This window comes from Sinohyriopsis cumingii, chromosome 15 (assembly GCF_028554795.1).
Source record: "Sinohyriopsis cumingii isolate HCF-2022 chromosome 15, ASM2855479v2, whole genome shotgun sequence".
NCBI lineage: Eukaryota > Metazoa > Mollusca > Bivalvia > Unionida > Unionidae > Sinohyriopsis > Sinohyriopsis cumingii.
Window position 1 is genome coordinate 150,048,112 of NC_142975.1, and position 20,429 is coordinate 150,068,540.

The following is a 20,429-nucleotide window of genomic DNA, read 5'->3' on the forward strand; positions in this document are numbered from 1 at the left end:
AAAAAAAGACTTTGATCATTTGTTGAAGACAAGGATGCCCATCGAGTAAATGTGTACCATAGTCGGTACTTAATAACTGTTCAATATGTGCAGATTTGTTATAGTCACAGAAATATATAGGTGTTAATCAGTGGGATTAAACAAATTTGGCTTCAGAGTACACAAATCAGTAAGCCGGTGACATAAAAGGAAATGTGCGTACATACGGGTGTGTACGTCAAGGGTGGACTTTATAAGATGGGTGATAGTTCTGGATCGTTCACAGTGCGATACGATCTGATAGCCTTCATTCTAGAATGGTACAGATAAGCAACCTCAAAATGTATTCTTTTGGAATTCTTCTTTGCGTTGTCATCGGTAAGCTTTATCATCTTATTTTCTATTTTTAATTTTATTTTTGGTTTTCATATACGTCGTGCATTGCTTTCAGGAATTTAAAAAAAATGCCCGTATTTGATTGCAAATTGCCTTACATATAATATAAGCCTATTTACATGTCTGAATTGAACGATAATTTGATATATTTTTTTTATCATGATGTACTTTGAAATCTTCTTGAAAATTCCATGGAAAAAGTATGAAACAAATTGCATCATGCGTTGATGTTGCTTTGACTCTCTTATGTTTCCCGAAGTAGCATGTATTACGTTTCACGCTTGTAATCAGGAGTTAAATGTTGCAGAATCGATTCCAATACGATTAAAAGTGGAATAAATTATATGGATTTGATCAGTGACTACAGTTAACGTACTGAACATAGATTCAGAATTCTTACATAAACAATAAGTTTTTGTTATTCCTGTGTGTTTCCGGCAAAAATGCATAGTTTCTGCATTTGTTTTTATCGCAAATGTGGATTCATTTAGTTGAAACTATTTTAGAAGAAAATAATAGGGGGTTTGAGATAGTGAGATAGTTGTTTGCTTCTGAAATTTTGAGTTTGCTTGCAATGTCATTAATAGTTTATTTTGGCTTGGTTTGGTTCTTTACGATACAGCAACACAAATATTTTTTTTTTTAGCACCGAGGCGATTGGATTAAAGTGTCTTGTCCAAGGACATACCACATTAGCTTTTTAAGCTGATCCTATGGTAGGATTGGAACCCACACCCTTTCGGTTGTGAGTCAGGCACGCTGACCACTGAGCCACTGCGGCTCCGCTAACTGTATATTTGATATCAGAATTGGGCAAACAATTATGTAATGTGTATTTACATGTGTCATCTCCACATTTACCACACTGTGGTGATCATAATCTCCTTTCTTTACATTGCAATGAAATGCAAATAAAATGGATAAATAAAATCGATCAATTGACTTCTTGATTACTGGAATCAAAGCTAATTGCTATTTTCATGCCGTGATTATTGAACGTTGACGAAAATTATTTACATCGATATTAAAATTAGATCAACCATTTTTTGTTTCCTTTCAGGTCTCACAAATGCTACGTGGTGTAAGTACAACATTAAATGGCTAATAGTCCACTGTAAACGTCTCCTTTATTCTGTTTCAGCAAGACAAAGAGATAGCTATAGTCTATGCCCAAATTTATACCTAGCATTTTAATTTTGAGAAGGTGAACATTTAAATTGATGTACCTCTGTACATTTTGTTCCGCAAAACTGGCCAAATTTTAAGGCTTTCCGTTACAGCTGAAATGTTCCTTCTGTTTTTGTATATTCTGTGTTTGATAGCGTTTCTTTTTTTTATCAGCGCGTGCCTGTTATTTGGCTCGTATGTATTACACCAGGCAGTGAAAAATGTTAGTGTGTAATAACCCGCGGCGTAATTCTTGCATCACAAAACTGATATCCGTCCGCAAAATATTACTTAATATTCCAGAAAATTAAAGAAAAGAAATTCACAGAAAAAATAGTCACATGAGGTAAAGTTACAATTTGAACTTTGCAATGCTGCAGGTTTTTATCTGAAACAACTTGAACTGCGACTTCTTCATTGAGATATTCGCATAATAAACAAAATATCAGCTCCATGATTTTTTAATATTTTCAAGGGGGTATACACGGTACTAACAAAATAATCACATTGATGTGACTTTCCATACCAACGCAACATCAGTGGCTAATAAGGTCTTTGATCATTTTTGGTATACTGCCGTATTTATTGTCAGTCGAATGTTCATAGCATCAAAAAGGTAAAACTCGGGATTGACTTCCCTGCCTCAAACTGAACAGTTGATATTCATTATGAAAGATCTGGCTGGGTGCATCATGACCCAACGAGGCTTTCTCTCATGTGTGCTTTTGCTAGGCTCGAAGTTGATACGTCATGGGCATGATCATAGTACTGTTCTGGAAATGGATTTTGGTATTTCATGCCTGTGGACAAACTACCTCTTCCTCCACTGTAGTACACCACTGCTTGGTCTTACGTAATGCATATCGAGTATACATGTAACGTTTAAAACAGAATATAGAACCACCATTTTTTCTTGTGATCAATTTCATGAGAGAATATTTAGTCTGACAAATCTTTGGATTTTATGTTGCCTTCAATGAAACCTATAGCAATTTTCTTTTGGCGCTCATATATCGATATGTTACGTGTTACAAAGTCTCTTACAAAATGCAACAAGAAAAGAGTGAAGAGAACAAGCTTTGTAAAAGTTAACAAATAAATTATTCCCCTAGAAAAACAATGTAAAAATGAGAAAAAGAAATTAGGTTCTACGAATCAAATCCAAAATTAATCCAAGAATAATCTAAGAATTAATAAATAGAAGTCCTAGTAATAAAAAATCATAATGAAACTGAGTTCGAATCCCGATGAAATCCAAAATGGAAGGCGATGACGTATGCTGTGGTCAGCGTGATGTGTCAATAGTTCTTTGTTGAATCACAGAAAATAATATTCAGGTGTTTAAATTCTTTGTAAATTTCGATAACTGTCCCAAGAATTATTTTAGAGCACAAGTATTTCCAGGGAAAAATAATCTCTTGGAATCCAAATGATTTGAAGAAAACAAAATATTTAGCAAAGAAAAATAAAACTGGTCACACCATAAACCACTTGGATTTCTCCAGTGTTAAGGCACATAATAACTATTATTTCTCAATACATCAATATTAAGTCTTAGTAAGACGCAAAACAGATGCCCGGATGTGGGCCAATCCACTTGAAAAACATAATTGATACATGCTATTTGTCACGTATTCCAAGTATGGCATCGATTTCACTTTATGAATCTTACTGTGAGAAAGAATTTAAAAAAATTATAAAAGTTGTTTACTTCAACTCTCACTGATTTCTTAATCAAGGTAAGGAAATAGGTCAGCATTAGATACAAAGTTTCTATTATTAGTGTTTACGAAAAATAGTCAGGTCAAACTGAACTTAATTTCCGGAAAATTGAATTTCTGGTAAATGTATAATCCAGAAGAAGAAAATAAATCGCATTAAAATAACATGTAATGGAATACATAAATTTAAAACTAACAAACAAGCAATTAAATTAATTCAAATATTAATTAAATAAAGTATACATAACATACGACTCTGTGGTCATAAACTAGGTAAGGAATAGAAGCAAAACCGACAAGTTTTATAAACTTAACAAATAATTTAATTATCAAAGTTATAAAATGAAAATGTAAGAGAAACTTATAGTGTTATGAACCAATCCAAAATCATCATAAAAGTTCAATACAAGTCCAAAAGATTATATTATTCCGAATGAATTCAGTATCCTTGAATGTACTGGTCTGCCAACAGTCCTTATGTACCATAATGATATTGTCCAGAATCCCTTTCAATAAATTCACAATAGTCCCAAAATAAAATATTAGTCCAATGAGCACTCTGTTGTTCCACTGAATAATCCAAACTAAGGTCACCTCTCAGATAATATAGAAACACGACAATAAACAAATCTGCAGACTGATATTAGCATACAAATACAAAAAAGACATGAATTAATTGCTCAGTTATCTCCCTATATACAACGCCAAGAGTCTATTACGACTTCATGTCGCAATACACCTTGTAATAGTGCAATTTTTTTTGTAGATATTATGTCGCAGCACATTTTGTCGTAATAAGCGTGACACGTAACAATTAAGATTGACGTATGGTTTAGGTTGACAGTAAATTGGTATCTTGCGATGGTAACCTCTCTTGTTGGGGGGAGGTGTCGTGAGTAAATTTGATTTAAAAAAGTTAGTTATATTATATCTTTTTAATAGATGAACACTATAATTTACAGTAGTGAACAACCATTACACACAATACAGACACAGCCATTTACTAAAAGATACACAAATATAGATATACATAACACCATAGTTGTCACTATGAAAAGTAGGGCCATTTAGAATCAAAAAGATTTTCATTTTATTTACATTCTTGATTAAAACTACTTATAGACTGAAACCCAAATTGTATTTGTTCATTTGATTTATGTGCTTGATTAGAAACTGTTAGCGATTGGAACCAAAATTTAACTATTAGATTCTTATCCAAACTAAAGTTTACTGTCAAACAGAAGCCTTTAATAAACCTCGATGATATCAATATTACATGTTTCTTTTACAATTTTCCTGTCATCATAGACCGTAAATAGACCTCAATAATCTCGATCTTAAATGCTTGTTTTGCAAATTGATCTCAAGACTTCAGCTTGAAAAAAATCAGTTTTTTTGTAAAGCAATCAATTTATTGTAATCATTAATAATACTAATTATTGAATGTAAGTTAATATCATGTGACGTTTTGTTTTAAATGCATGAAAATTCAGATTGTGACGTTTCTGTCCTGTGTCCGTATGCGCAGCGAAAACACCCACCTTTTTCCGCTACAAACGCTACTGTTGCGCAAAGTTTGTGATTGGGTTAAGTCTTCTTTCACTTACAGGTTTACTCGATTTTTTTTCAGTTTATTCCTATCCATATGAATACAGAGGTAAATATATTTCATAGTTCTACATCGATTTTTGGAAAAATATTAAATATGTTACACTATTATACTTTTAGGACTGAAGGACAGTCAAAGACAATGGTTTTCCCTTAACTTTTACCCACCCCTTCAAAAAAGGTGTGTCATCTGTTAGATACAATCAACAACATGCTAGTATGAAATGAAGTGGAGGGATGAATCTCTCAAACAAATCTCATAGGGACCAGCATAGAAGGCCCTAATACTTGCTTTGATACGAAAGGGACGCGATGAATTGACTAATTAACACATCCTATGTTTAATTGTCTTGGTGTCTGTGTCTGTGTGTGTTTCTACTTGTTCTACTGTAATCTTTTTGTATTGCTAGAACGTTAGCGTGAAGCTCGAGATTTAAGTAGTGTGTAAGACAGGAAAACATGGAATTTATATGGATTTCAAAATGAGCAAAATTGTAATAGTCATAGTTTTCAATTCACAAAGCATTGTTACAGAATAGAAACATTCAGAACAAGCGGATATACCAACACACAGATACGTTAACGTCTATTTATGAACAAAATGCATACATCTAGACAAGGATCCTTTATTAACTTATTTTTTAAACAAAAGGGTAATATCACTTACACGGAACACACTGAAGTTGGATTAGAACTTTATGCACACGGATTTTATTACAAAAAGTATTCTAAACTTATTCCCAGGAACCTACATTTCAAAACTCAAACAATGGAGCAAAACTATTGTTTCAAATTCAAGACGATTGAATGATGTAAACCCCGAGCATTGTTGTTTATTCTCAGCATGAGAGTAATTAAAAATTATCTACCTGTATGATAATAGCATATCCCCTTATATAGTTTAATTTCATATCATTTTATATCCTGGTGTAAGATCCACAAACAGCTATTTCCGTTCTGTCCGGTGTATCTATGGATAACACTTTCCGCTCTGTCTGGTATATGCACAGATAGCACCTTGTGCTCCGTCTTGTAGTCTTGTATATATTTACAACTTACTATATTAGCTTCGATATGCTTTGATTATTGTTAGAGCTTGGTAAAATTTCTTACTCTGATTTATAGCAACAACAAAAAAAAAAACAGCATATGATCTCCCTTATGTTATTTGGAAAAACATATACTGAGACCAACAAAAAATAATAATCTCGCAGCTCAAAAAAGAAAATGTTACCTCCCATTAAGAAAAGGAAATGGCAATTTCCTTATAGTACATGAAATATCTTTGTGTTCATTGCTGATGTTGTATTAAAAAACATGTAACTAAAAATTAAGCTTATACAAAGCTGACATCATGTGAAAGACATTCCGCTAACATTGGAGAGCTTGTTAACATAAGTAGGAAGTGTTGACACTGGAGCCTATAATTTACTAGCTACTAAATTAATATTGACAGGTAAATTTTGAGTAGGATACCAACACCAGGGCAAGTGAATTATTAGAAAGTAAACATACAACACATTTACTCAACAAACAAGAAAAAAATATTTAACAAAACAATTTGCTTAAAATTAAAATAGAAAAGCTTCGCTCTCCTGAGATGTTTGGATGATTACAAGTCTTAGAATAAAAAAAATATGTAAGTCGCCCACTAATATACGCTAGTAAAAACAGTGAAAAATAATTTTGTTTGATTTTGTTATGTTTTACATCTGAAATGTTCCAAACGTTAGATTTATCCCGAATATCTTTCACAACATCCCATTTGGCATATGTGGCACGTGTCAACATATCATTAAATGAACATAAATATAAATAATATAAATATAAATTAATATATATATATATATATATATATATATATATATATATATATATATATATATATATATATATATATATATATATATATATATATATATATATATATATATATCATTGCTTGAATTCCTTTTGTCATAAAGAATGAAAACATCCTGTCAATATCATAAACATTTGTAACAAGATTACTAGTGAATTTCCGCACATTCCTTTACTGACAAATCTACCTAAGTATCAGTTCAGTGAAATTATATCCTGCAGTCAGATTCGCTTACCCAGAAAATGGAAGGCAAAATATCTACGTTGTGAACCAGTATTAACTCTCTTATCTCATACAGTTACCCAATTATATGGTTGTCACCTGCTAGCAATTCCTTACTATATGTTTCCATTGATCTTTTGAGTTTCAGCTGGAACTGGGACATGTTAGTAATTGGTTGTTTGGAAACTAAACTAATAGGTCTGACAATAATAAAATCTATGGTATTTATGAACTCACATATTATGCTTTATAGCCACATAAGTGCACAACACACTTCGAGTCATCTAGAAGTGAGCTTTCCTAGGTATCGGGACTACTTTTGTTCCTAGTATCAGTGACCATCATATGTTAGTCAAACCATATTATAAGTTCGCAAATAATTACTGCCTGCCAGTGCAGTCGCTGTCGGTAAAGGTTAGACATCACGCGATTTACACGAATTTTGGTAGCTTTGGGAATCGAACCATGTGTGTGTGATATGGATTTTTAAGGTACCTTTAAAAATTTTCCAGTCACATCGCTACGATGTCTGCAGTGTAAAAGTTTATAGTGATGTCTAGCACTGGGGCATCGTGCCGCAGACTTGTAGCACTACCACTAACCTCTTAATGCTGAGCGCCTAGCAAGGCAGCTGTTAGTACCAATTTTATAAGTCTCTGGTATGACTAGGACGCGAACCCGCGACCTACCGCATCAAAGGCGGTCGCTCCAAACACTCTGCCACCGGAGCGGTCGCACGTACATGCTTTGAACAAACATATTGCAGTTTGGTTCAGAAGTCACAAATTAATATGTGTTGTATCCTTACGATCTAGTATACTACACACACACACACACACACACACACACACTAAAAATCAAAACTATCATTGGAGACAACGTATTCTGAGTGATGAAATAGTATAAAACCTGATAAAATTATGGTACGTAAATTTTGAGGTAATAAGTTCACACCCTACATAGTGTCGTACTCCTATCCATTAATTTCCTGTATAAAATAACTTTGGTAAGGAATTTAGATCATAAAATTGTGTTAGTGTTAGGACTGGTTACGCTTACTGCACAACTTTTCTATAAACCACAAGGATACTATCGGTAGATGACGTCACTGCTAGGAACACAGTGGTCAAAAGTATGACTTTTACCGGAAGACCATAAATAGAGAAAGACTTTACTGTATAGGTGTATCTTGAAAAGTGTCATTTATGTCCACGAAAAGTACACCTGTCAGTCAATATGATGAGTAGTAATCGGTTGACCACCCAATGAGTAATGCAAGATAAGTGGCCTTTGTTAACAGTACGGTATTTGTAAATGTGTTTACTATCGTTTTGATCGATATATCGTCAATATTTGGACAATAATATGGCGTATGACAGGGTGACCACGCGGATATTGCCAAACAATCTCTATTTTTTTAATTTTTACGGTGGACAATCCTCATCCACAAGCAGTCAAGAAGAAAATGGATAGATATAGCAAACAGAACAAACTACCTTCCATTTTCATAGTATTGGGGGTGGGTGTAATAATTCACCCATCAGCAAGCTTCATTTAAATCACACAAGAAATTTCAAAAGATACTTCAGCTGCAGATATAAAACTTTAACAGAAATTGTAATTTCTATTTTTACACGGAAACCAAATAGGCATTTCTGGATTATGTATCTACATATCAGAACGATCATGAAAATCCGATCGTCAGATTGGCGTGATGAAACTTAGATGGTAAGCCTGGTGTGATGAAAGTGAGATGCTCCGTCTGGTGTGATGAAAATGAGATGGTCAGTCTGGTGTGATGGAAATGAGATGGCCAGTTTGGTGTGATGAAAATGAGATGGTCAATCTGGTGTGATGAAAATGAGATGGCCAGTCTGGTGTGATGAAAATGAGATGGTCAGTTTGGCGTGATGAAAATGAGAAGGTCAGTCTGGTGTGATGAAAATGAGATGGTCAGCCTGGTTTGATTAGGTTATATTTAATAGCATCATATTTTCGATATACAGAGAAATATGCCTTTTGCTAATGTTTTCGATAAAGTCATCATTTGACCTTGGATAAAATGAACCATATTAGTACAAGTGCATCTCGCCAATAAGGAGAACACCATCATTAACATGTTTCGTACACAAGAGGACACCATCATAAAATTCATATTCTTCATGCACAAGCATGCAAAAGCAACATATAATGAAGCACAGTGCATTGCTAGATACAATAAAATCTTTTTAAGCAATTTAAATTTTGATCTTGAGTATTTGTTTAAACAAATGTAGAAAACATTATCAAAAGACAGTTACAGAAGGTGTAAGCAAAATATTAAAACAAAATGTGAAACCTCTTTCAGAGTATTTCTGTTTGTTTTGTGTCATCCACAATAAAATGACCATGTATTATTCACACGCACACATAAAACAACATAACACTTAATGTATAAAGCATTAAACATATATATATATATATATATATATATATATATATATATATATATATATATATATATATATATATATATATATATATATATATATATATATATATATATATATATATATATATTCTTTCTTTTTCAGCGGTGCCTATCTTCAGACCCATAGTGAAACCATGTAAGTTAGGGTTGCACGAGCTATTTATTAATAAAGTTGGAAGGCGTGTATTTGTTTCTATAGGATTGCTGATTCCATCTAATTCACCTCTGAATAAAGCTAGTGTTTTTGACTATATTGCACATAAAACCAAGTAAGAAACATCACATTCTTGTTACACGTGTGCGTGTCTGTGTGTTGAGATAAATTTCTCATTGTAAACAAAAATGTTATATTATTATTATTATTATTATTATTATTATTATTATTATTATTATTATTATTATTGCATTTATTATTATTATTATTACTATCATTATTATTATTATTATCATTATTATTATTATTATTATTATTATTATTATTATCATCATCATCATCATTATTATTATTATTATTATTATTATTATTATTATTATTATTATTATTATTATTATTATTATTGCTATTATTATTATTATTATTATTATTATTGCAGATCCTGTCATCAAGAATATTCCAGTGTTTCAGCCATGTAATATATATATTTTTTAATTTGTTTCCCCCGGCGGGTAAGATAAAAATAAAATTAGTAGATCCACGTACGGAATTAACCCTCTGGTTTTCCAATGATCCTCAGTATGGATATGGATCGAATAAAAAGCAGCTTTGTAGATTATTTATAACAGTTACTAATCACATGATTTCGTCTTAATAAAGCCAACAAAATGCACACCTCATCAGTGTGGCCGATAAGCTTGCTTGTATAAATCCAGTCATTTTTAAGTGCAGAGGAAATTTGGACCTGATGTCGCATGACATATGTCAGTGGTGAGCATTAATTGGCCACTTCCACCAACCCCCACCCAACTTCACTTCCTCCCAACACAAAGAAGAAACAAAATAACTTTAAAACAATATATATATATATATATATATATATATATATATATATATATATATATATATATATATATATATATATATATATATATATATAACATAGAGGCTAGCAAAAAGACATACCATTTCTCTGTATGTCTGTTTGTCAACCCCCTCCCCTATCTAGCCATAGACAAATGTTTTTTTAATTTAATATGAAACATTAGCTAATTAGAGTTATTTTACCACTCTCTCTCTCTCTCTGCCTGTCTGTCCGTCTGTCTGTCTGTCTGTGTCTCTGTCTGTCTTTATATATATATATATATATATATATATATATATATATATATATATATATATATATATATATATATATATATATATATATATATATATATATATATATATGATATATGTCAGATCCAGTTTACCAAAGAGAACTTGTGCCCATCGTGAAGCCAAGTGAGTCTTAACTGCTTCGCATGCAATGCCTAGTTTTGATACTTACATTACCCAATAATAAACGTGGTGTATGTATGTATGTATGTATGTATGTATGTATGTATGTATGTAAACGATACAGTTAGAACATTGGTATAATCGTCCACTGTAGCTTTTGAGAAAGGAATCGGTATATTCGAAAGCGCTTGAGCTGGTATAATATCAGTTGGTGTTGGTGTTGTCAGTTTTCTTTCATGTGTTTGTGATCTCTCTCTCTCTCTCTCTCTCTCTTTCTCTCTGAACTAAACATATAGTTAGACAAAATATATTGATTGTTAAGAATTTTCTAGACATTACAGAGCAATGTGCATGAATTTGTTGGCCTAATACAATCCTTTATCAACAAAAAACCTTGTTGAAGCTAATATTAGCAATATTAAGAGACAAAATAAGGAAAAGAAAGCGTCAAATTGAACAAATTTGAGCAAGTTATTTTCCACAAACATTTAATAGTTTCTGATTGATGAATCAAGGGCATGAATTCACTTTACAAAAGAATTTTTTTATTCTAATTTCAGTCGAAGTACCAGTTCCACGGCAAGGTAAAAAAAAAGAAGAAATTCGTTTCCTGTATTACTTTAATCTCATCCCCACCTCCAGAAAGTAATGCTAAAGGAAAGCACTACACTCAGTGTTCATAGCACGGCTAGGTGACTGATCCACTGGTCAGCACTGTACGAATTCAACACTTTTTTTTGTATTAAATATCAGGGAGATTGCATTGAAATAAAACTAGAGCTGGAAAAGGTTTTGTCTCATCTCAGTTAAATATTATTTAATTTTAACTAAGAAGGGTTTCTAACTATAAACCTGCGACTATGTAGCTCTCTTGCTATGGGTCAAGTCAGAAAGACTAAACAAATAGTTTACTGACACCTAACATGTATTTATGTGACTGATAGTTAACATCTATCTATGTGTATCTTAAGATTGACATGCAATGAGTAATTGAATGAACAACACCACCACAACAAAAGAAAACAAATATAACTATACACATCTAAATTGAGGAAGAGAAGAATATACGCTTTTTTCCCAATATTTTCCTGCCCAGTTTGAAAAGAATCCTTTTTATGTCATTTTAGTACCTGTTTACATTGAGAGAGAAGTACATGTGCCAGTAGTTATCGAAAAGGAGGGTGAGAAAATGTTTTTTATCTTGATATAATACATCGATTTAGTAAAAGCTCTTTTAGTGGTAGAGACTTAGCAGCTTTCAATTATTTGTTTCATTACTTATTTAGCAGCTTTTAATTATTTGTTTCATTACTTATTTAGTAGCTTTTAATTATTTGTTTCATTACTTATTGAAAATGGTAAGCCATCGTTAAGGACACTAAACTACCGATTTCACGTAAGTTTTGATTCCTGATATTTCCGATATTAATTGTTTGGCGATAAATTAAGCGGTCACCGAAATCAGAGACTCGGATGTTATAAAACTGTGAATGTTTAGAGGTGATTTTTTTTTCCTGCCAGCTTTCGCGGAGAGGAAATTCGACACCGCTCTAAGGATTAAAATTAAGTTTTGCACACGACATTAACCTATTCGATGGTGTGCATGACAAATTATCTTTGATTTATTTGGCATATATGTATCGTTTAGTCATCTGCAATCATGCTAGATATGATATATATCTGAAGATGAAAACGCTTATAAAAGGAATGAACAAAGAAAATGTGAGCATGAAATAATAATTATTACGATGATGATATGTTTTGTGCGTTACGGGGAGGCATTAAACACGACGGTTACTTAGCGCCGAGGAAAGTACTTTACCCAGATACTTTCCACGGTACCCAACACAAGATATCTGATTGGAGGATTCAAAGCCGCAACTTTCTGGTCTCGAGTTTTGCACGCTAACCTCTTAGTCACTAATGATAATGATGATGACGACTAGGATTACGCCTATTATTATTATTATTATTATTATAGTTCCAGTTCCAGTACACGTTGACGTTCCAGTCAAGCAAAATTGTAAGTTTGTAAAGATATCGGTTGATATTAAGTCTTAATAGAATTTAATTATTGATTACAGTTGAACGCATAGTATTCTTCCTGTGTAAATGCCACGAAATGTATGCACACTATATTTTATTAACTTTTACAAACTAGACACAATATATGTCCCATAATATAATATCTATTACAAGGGATTTAAATGGTATGGTATGAAAGTTACATGAAAATTTAATAATGTAATAGAAAAATCATTGTTATTTCAATATTGACCCATTAGCCTAATATTGTCGTTTCGTGTATTTCTTTCTTCTCTGTAAAATAATACTAATTGTTTTCTAAAAATATTTTTGTTTCCTTTTTAGACCCTGTTCCTGTACCTGTACAGCACAATGGTAAGTGGGATTGTTTTATAATATTAATACACTCTTGCTCCACTACGGCCTAGTATCATTATCTCAAGACTCTCATTCATTCCTCTGCCTATCTGGATTGCCTTTTCACCATAAAATGCCACGTGGTGCAACGGAAGATATTTTGTGTGAGGCTGGTAATATGTGCTGTATTTTGCTTCATAAATTACGTAGTCAAACTGTCAGGGATCCAGTCATCTCGATCAGAATCGTCACATGCTCAATTCAGCCAGTCAGGTTCTTCTCGTCAGGAGTCGCAAATTACTCTTTACATCTGCTTTTTTTTTTTTTTTAAAAAAAACTCCTGTCATACCACACACGTTAATTTATGACATCATGGTCTCATTATTTTTTTTTACAAGTATCTGTTGATACACATATTACCGTTACACTTATTTATATTTTATTTGTTAAGCATGCTGATATTTTCTTTGTCCAGCGATCAGACATATATTCCAATGTCTAGATATCATGTATACTCTTTAACATTATGCTGTACGTGTTGACTTCATGTGGAGTCATATCAATCGTTCGATACCTATTTGCTAGGCGTTAAGACCTAAATCTTATTCCTCATATTTCTGCTACATTTATACCAAATTATAATTTAATATTTTATACTGATTTATAAACCATAAGTCACCACTTCTGAATTATAAATTAAGATTAATGCTCAATAAGCTCTGGGCACTCAGTATTCTAAAATTATGAAGTGACGACGCCCTATCGATCTATCTATCTATCTATCTATCTATCACAAATTGTATCCTGAAAATGAATATTTGTGACAAACTACTTTATTTTTAGTAAGCATGTGAAGAACGATGCCTTAGGTGTAGCCGGCAGTTTTACAATTCTTACACATTGGATTTAGAAATGATAGATAATGGTTTTACAATTCTTAGATAGGGATTTTACAATTTTAGACAGTTGTGCAAGATATACAGAAATTTGAAAACTGATTCAGTTTGAAATATTTTTACTAATAAATTATCTTTACAGTTTTGGTGTTACTAAAAAGGAACCTTTTAGTAAGGCCGGTATTTCATGGACAAGACAATATTGTAGCATTGCTATTGGAAATCTTCTAGAGTAAAAAAACGGAAACTAATTTTATATCCTTTATTTTTGAAAATATGACCAACACAATACCAATCAATTATATGCAACGAACCATTTCGAAATGGGTAAGAATAATAAAAGGATTCTCCCAAAAATTGCATGTAAGCACTTTTGTGCAAACCACAGAAAACCCACAAAACGTCAGAGTGTCACTGGGCGCCATTTCATTCATCTTTATATCCTTTATGAATCATTTTAGGGTCAGCTTTAGACTAGTCCGACGACAATTTGCCATAGGGCAGATGGGGCGTTGGCTTTCAGGTAATATTATAAAGAGGTCCGCCATAGGTCTTTCTGCTAGTAGGCCGCCTATTTTAAAGGCAATTCCGGGTGTTTTTCCCAGACCATCATTGTTTAGGGTTCTGGACTTATCATTAATAATGCCGAAATATTGAAATAATGGAAAAGATCATTTCGAAAAAATAAAGAAAAAATCCATGCTGGAATGACAAATTTCAAGCATGCAAAGCATTTGGAAATTTTCAGTCCAGTCCGAACCTGTGCCAGCAGCTTTCTAAGGAGCTTGTGAGTTGGAGTTTCGGTAAATTCAGTAACACATACTATTATGATAATATTATTTGTTAACCTTTGACATTTCGATATTCGCATAATTTTTAATTTGTTTTTTTTTAGTTCACGCTCCTGCACCTGTCCGACCCAATAGTAAGTAAATATGTTAAATAGATGTGAAACGCAAAAACATATAAATTCTCAGTTGATGTTAATATTCTGAAGTACAAGAACTGTTGGAACCATGCATATTAAAAGTAAAGTTATTTTTTAAATCAGTAATGTAAAAATATACAGATCATTTTGCGGATTAAACATTTTGAAATCACATCATGCAATAACTAACCTGGTTATGAAATTTTAAATTTTTTGCTCGATTTTCATTTCCTGTCGCTAACTTTATATACTTTTAAAATATTGAGTATTGTTTCGTTTAGAATTTACAGGTGAGATATCTCAATTTCAAAACGATCATGATTGCGCACTTATGTATATACACGAGCATTACTGCACACTTGGATTTGGCATAAGAGTTTTAGGCTGCTAATAATAACAACCAGTATAAAATACCTTGGCTTTTATTTCCTAATGGCTAAAAATTTCCAGTCGATAATTTTGTATTTGTTTGGATCGAGCGGGTACCCATGAAATAGTCAGCCCATCATCATTTTATGAGAGAACAAAAACCAACAATAGTTATTTACCACAATTCATCCGAGTTAATAGGTAATATTAGTTTATGTTGTTTATAATACATCATTGTGTATATAGATACATAAAAGATATTAAAAGTAGCTGCAAGCACTCTTAAATAAGAAATCTGGTATTTCATGGAGATGACACTTGCTATTGGCCAATTTTCTTAGCTCAAACTATTTAAACTCTCTTACATAATCGTTTTTTTTTTAATAGGACCAAATCAATAACAGTGAATGGCATGTAATGTACCACTTCCAAATGAGTAATATTTATAATAAAAATCTCACAAACGACTTCACGTAAGCAGGTAAGAATTATAATAAAAATCTCACAAACGACTTCACGTAAGCAGGTAAGAATTATAATAAAAATCTCACAAACGACTTCACGTAAGCAGGTAAAAATTATAATAAAAATCTCACAAACATAAGCATTTTCGAATAAGCCACAGCAGATCCACCAACAGCCAGAGTGACGTTGGGTCCATTTAAATCCTGGCAATATTTTTAATTTCTATTAATCTTATCAAAGGTAGTGTCGATCTTGTCCATCTGCCAGTCAGATTGAGAGCAAATAGGCCGTAGCTTTTTATGTAATATTATAAGGGACGGGCCGCCACTGGTCTGGATGATAGTTGGCCGCCTGTGCAAAGTGTAGTTCCAGGTATTTGACCCAGTGCGACGTAGTTATTGTCATGAAGTTGACATTAAAAGTCCTGAAATATTGAAATAGTGTGCAAGATCTAATACTACTGAAACATTGAAATAGTGGGAAAGATCACTTTCAAGTAAATAAAATCATGCTGGAAGGGCAAATTTCAAGGATAAAATGCATTTGGAAACTTTCAGTCCAATCCGTGACTGTACCAGCAGCCCTGTAAGGAACTCGTGAGTAAAATTTTGAGTTTGGTTAGGAATACAAGCTTCGCACCTATTTGTATAGGATACACATAGAAATATATTCCACTGCTTGTGCCTATAATCATTTTCAGCTTTGCGAAATGTTCACTGTACATCATTTGCACACAAGGCTTCGTCTAGGTATCAAGTATGGTTGCGCACAGCAAACTGACTTTTCCATTTGTATCTCCACAATGCTTCATTACAGTTGCTCACTTTTGTCGGTGTCTTCTTTAATCTACCCTAAGGGACTATGGATGTATATTTTGCTTACAATACTCTGCTTCATATTTACTCTGCTGATTGCTGTCCGCAAAGATTGTTTAGCTCTGCAGTTAAGCTTTATAACATTCTGCCATCGCCTGCTATAGCATATTATGGTGCCAACATTTCGTGGAGCTCCAACCTGTATTATGTCGCTTTTTTACCTATTTCATATGGGTAGGCTGATTCTCATGTTTTAGGTGGATATCTTTATGTTCTATGATTAAAAATCAGGACTTTTTAAAAATCTAATATTGAACCTGTTTGGCAAAGTTTTCTTTCGTACTTTGAATTCCCGATTCTTAATATTAATTGTATTCTGATTAAGAATTATGTTTCCATTATTAATAGAATCAAGAAAGGAAGAAATAAAGAACAACGCGCAAAAGTACCTTTTTTGGTCTTGAACACAGACAATAGGCACAAAAAAAACAACAAAACAGTTAGACCTAATTCATAATGGTAGAAGTAGGAAAACCTTCCTCCATCATGAAAATCTACATTTGACTTCAGTATAATTGTTTTTCAAACGCTTAATGCAGTTAACGCTAATTGACTCTACTAGCGCTAATGGACAGCCCAGAGTTATTGATATAAAATCCTTTGGTATGTCGTATATTTAATTTTAGCAAAGAAAAATAAAAGTCCTGTCTAATTAGGGATATTTACCCAAGCATTACCAATAAACATGGAGTAATACCTTCAATGAAGGTGAAAGTTTATCTGTATGTTTTACAATTAATGGTGCAACACTATTTCCATTTATATGTTACCTTCTACAGATTTAATCTTAGATTATGGAAAGCTTTTGCAATCTCACATGTTCCTTAAATTCGGTCTGTTTTCAATTTTCATGTGAGATTTCAGAATAAGACTACGTTGGGAGAGATCAATTTTGGACTATTTAAAAATTTGTACTGTATGAAATTCAATCTTTTTCTCAATAAATGCAGTAATAATATGTGAGTATGAATTCATAATGCATGTTTTGGGCTGTTTTTAAAAAAAATAGTTCTCTTTGATGTTTTTTTTATGTTGAATGCAAACGCCGTTTTAATGCATGCGTTTTCTTTTCGTTTTCAATTCTCTAGCGCAGTAGCGTGCTACTTTGCGAGCCTGACTATACATTTATGCGAATGCGGGTTTTCTTGTTCATGTCAGAGCCTCATAATCAATATTTTTTCTTGCATGTTACCTTTTTCGGTCTGTTATTAAATAAGAAATAGCGAAGTGCAAAAGTTTATTTAATAGTCCTTTTCCATTTTGAGATGTACTTTAGTCTTAAAACTTGAATCCCTCCAATTTAAATAGATGTCCATTTGTGATATAAATAATGAATTATCAAAAATATCGTCCGTTCTTTAAGATATAATCACATACGACGCCAGAGAAAAAATGCACTTTGATGAAAAAATATTTGTCTACGTAATTCACACTGAAGTTTAAAAGGGCAGAGACAAGCTTTCTTTTCTGTCTTTTTTATTTCTTTTCATTGAGCTCACTCAATTGGGAAGAAACATATACCAGTTAAGTTTCAGCGTAAAGTTGTTAATTTGCACATATTTCCTAAACCTCATGATAAATTTTCATTGACAATAATCATAATGAACCCAAGACAATTCACTCCATAACATGTTCGCTCATATTTTAGATGAATCATTGCGCTTGGTTACAATCATAATAGTTTGGTTAAGGTTTTGGTTAAAGATTTTTGGTGCTATATTTCCTAAACCATTCTATGGATTTTCTTTATGCTTGCGATAAATCATCACGACGCTATTTCAATGCATTGCATGACATGCGTTTTCGTCTCCGTGATTGTTCACAGTCAAAGAAACATTGCGGTCAGGTTCTGGCTGAAGTGTTTCATTTGATCTTTTTTTTTTTAAAACTCCTTGACGCATTTTATTAATATATTCAGTGTATCATTATGAAGCTAAGGCATTTCACTCTGCTGCATGCTGTTATTCTTCTTTTGAAATATGGGGTCAAGGCCACATGTTTTACACTAACGGTTTGATCGTGGGCTCAACATGTAGGTACTGGGCTTTCTGTTGATCATTTGTAAAGTGAAATTAAAACATATTATTGTTTACCTCACGTTATTGTGACCAACTGGCAATAATAGAGAGGAAAACGTTCAAGTCTAATGTAAATAAATTGGATATATTGTATTCTTTGGGTTAAGTTAGGAATATAATTGTCACCGTAACATTGATTACAGTATCTTACTTGTCTACTACAATCGATTGATATCACTATTATTGGTATAAAAGTAGAAAATATATGTATTGGTAATGACTGTACATGTATATAATTTTTGTGCTATATTGAGATTTCTAAGAAATTTGCATGCTATCAATTACGCATTTATACGTCAACTCTTTGCATGTCATATAAAGTTTCTTTGGTTTATGGTTTCCTTTTGAACAAAACTCCATTTTTGTTATATTGTTCTTTATGTGCGCTTTGTGCTTCAAAAGAAGGCAAGTACGAATATGTTCATATATTAAAAAATATTATTAAAATTATTTTTATATACGTATAATTACTATTTCGACCCATATGTTGAACCCAAAATAAGCACGAAAACGAAACTCATGAAACTTGTGTAGGTAAATTAAATGACGCTTTTAACTGGGAGTGTTGGTTGTTCAGAAAATTTTCATTCACAGGAAATACCTTTAGTGAAGAATCAATGCAAACATATATTAAATATAAAAAAATTATGTAATTTTAAACGATTTCGAAACACTTGATTGTAATCTATTAGCATTATTATCATGCTGGCTAATCTTTAATTACTTTGACTATCACTGTTGCAATGTAAACCCAGCTACCCCATGAATAATCGTTTCTTACTCCATTCTGGATTGGTATTAATTTTCCTTATGCATTTTAAGCTCGGCTTTCTGGAAAATCCATTTCTGGATTTAAAAAAATAGGATTGGTATTCAAGCTTTACTGTAGCAGCTCCCTCTATAACCATATCATTCAATACTAGTCGTAGGTTTTCAGTCCGCGTAAAGGTACAATATTGCACCGGACAAGATCAAGAAGGTGTCTCTTCCTCCATCTGTAACTATGACTCAGCAAAGTGTATATTCAGTGTGATGATAAATGACTTTTCATCGTATTATCTATTGACTAAATTATTGAACGTAACCAGCTTCTTCCATTAGATAATTAGACCGACGGCTGACCTGTACTTACACTGTATCATTTTGATTTTCATTACTTAATTATTGAGTAATAATCACCCGCTTTCAATCATCGCATCCAAGACTCGAATTTTGTATCTATCAATGATGACTTGGAGACTAACTATAATAATTCTACTGAACATTAAAGCCGAAGCTTGAAAATAGGTTGGAAAATGCATTTACAAGACAAATTAATACCACTCTATATTTAATGTATTTGAAGGGCTTGTTCCCTAAGAGAAGTAAGCTTTTCTAAAACAACATATTCTAAAACGATGAGCCAGAGAACTCTTTACATTATGTATGATTAATTTAATCCCAAACTTGTTTCGTTTTTCGCTGTAAGTACGCGAATGAAATAATCACTTAATTTATTTATATGGAATTAAAAAGGGTGAAAATTATTAATACTACACAATTACGTTTTTCTTTTAAATATATGTCCTAACTTTCAG

At 32.4% G+C, this 20,429-nt stretch overlaps 1 protein-coding gene across 1 annotated transcript; it reads left to right on the forward strand.

Annotated features, from left to right (window-relative positions):
• Positions 1 to 275: 275 nt before the first annotated feature.
• On the forward strand, positions 276 to 15,070 carry LOC149783052 (uncharacterized). Its single transcript, XM_089935194.1, has 11 exons — positions 276 to 357; positions 1,436 to 1,456; positions 4,894 to 4,920; positions 9,528 to 9,560; positions 10,018 to 10,053; positions 10,821 to 10,862; positions 11,420 to 11,443; positions 11,987 to 12,040; positions 12,841 to 12,882; positions 13,230 to 13,259; positions 15,033 to 15,070. The coding sequence occupies exons 1-11, from the start codon at positions 297 to 299 to the stop codon at positions 15,068 to 15,070; spliced, it is 408 nt and encodes a 135-aa protein (XP_089791320.1). The 5' UTR covers positions 276 to 296.
• The last annotated feature ends 5,359 nt before the right edge of the window (positions 15,071 to 20,429 follow it).

Excerpts from the sequence above, each read along its gene's own strand:
- LOC149783052 (XM_089935194.1), top strand. The coding sequence starts at position 297 with ATGGTACAGATAAGCAACCTCAAAATGTATTCTTTTGGAATTCTTCTT. Across the intron at positions 9,561-10,017 it reads CAGACCCATAGTGAAACCAT|ATCCTGTCATCAAGAATATT; the intron begins GTAAGTTAGGGT and ends TTATTATTGCAG. Across the intron at positions 11,444-11,986 it reads AGTACCAGTTCCACGGCAAG|TACCTGTTTACATTGAGAGA; the intron begins GTAAAAAAAAAG and ends ATGTCATTTTAG.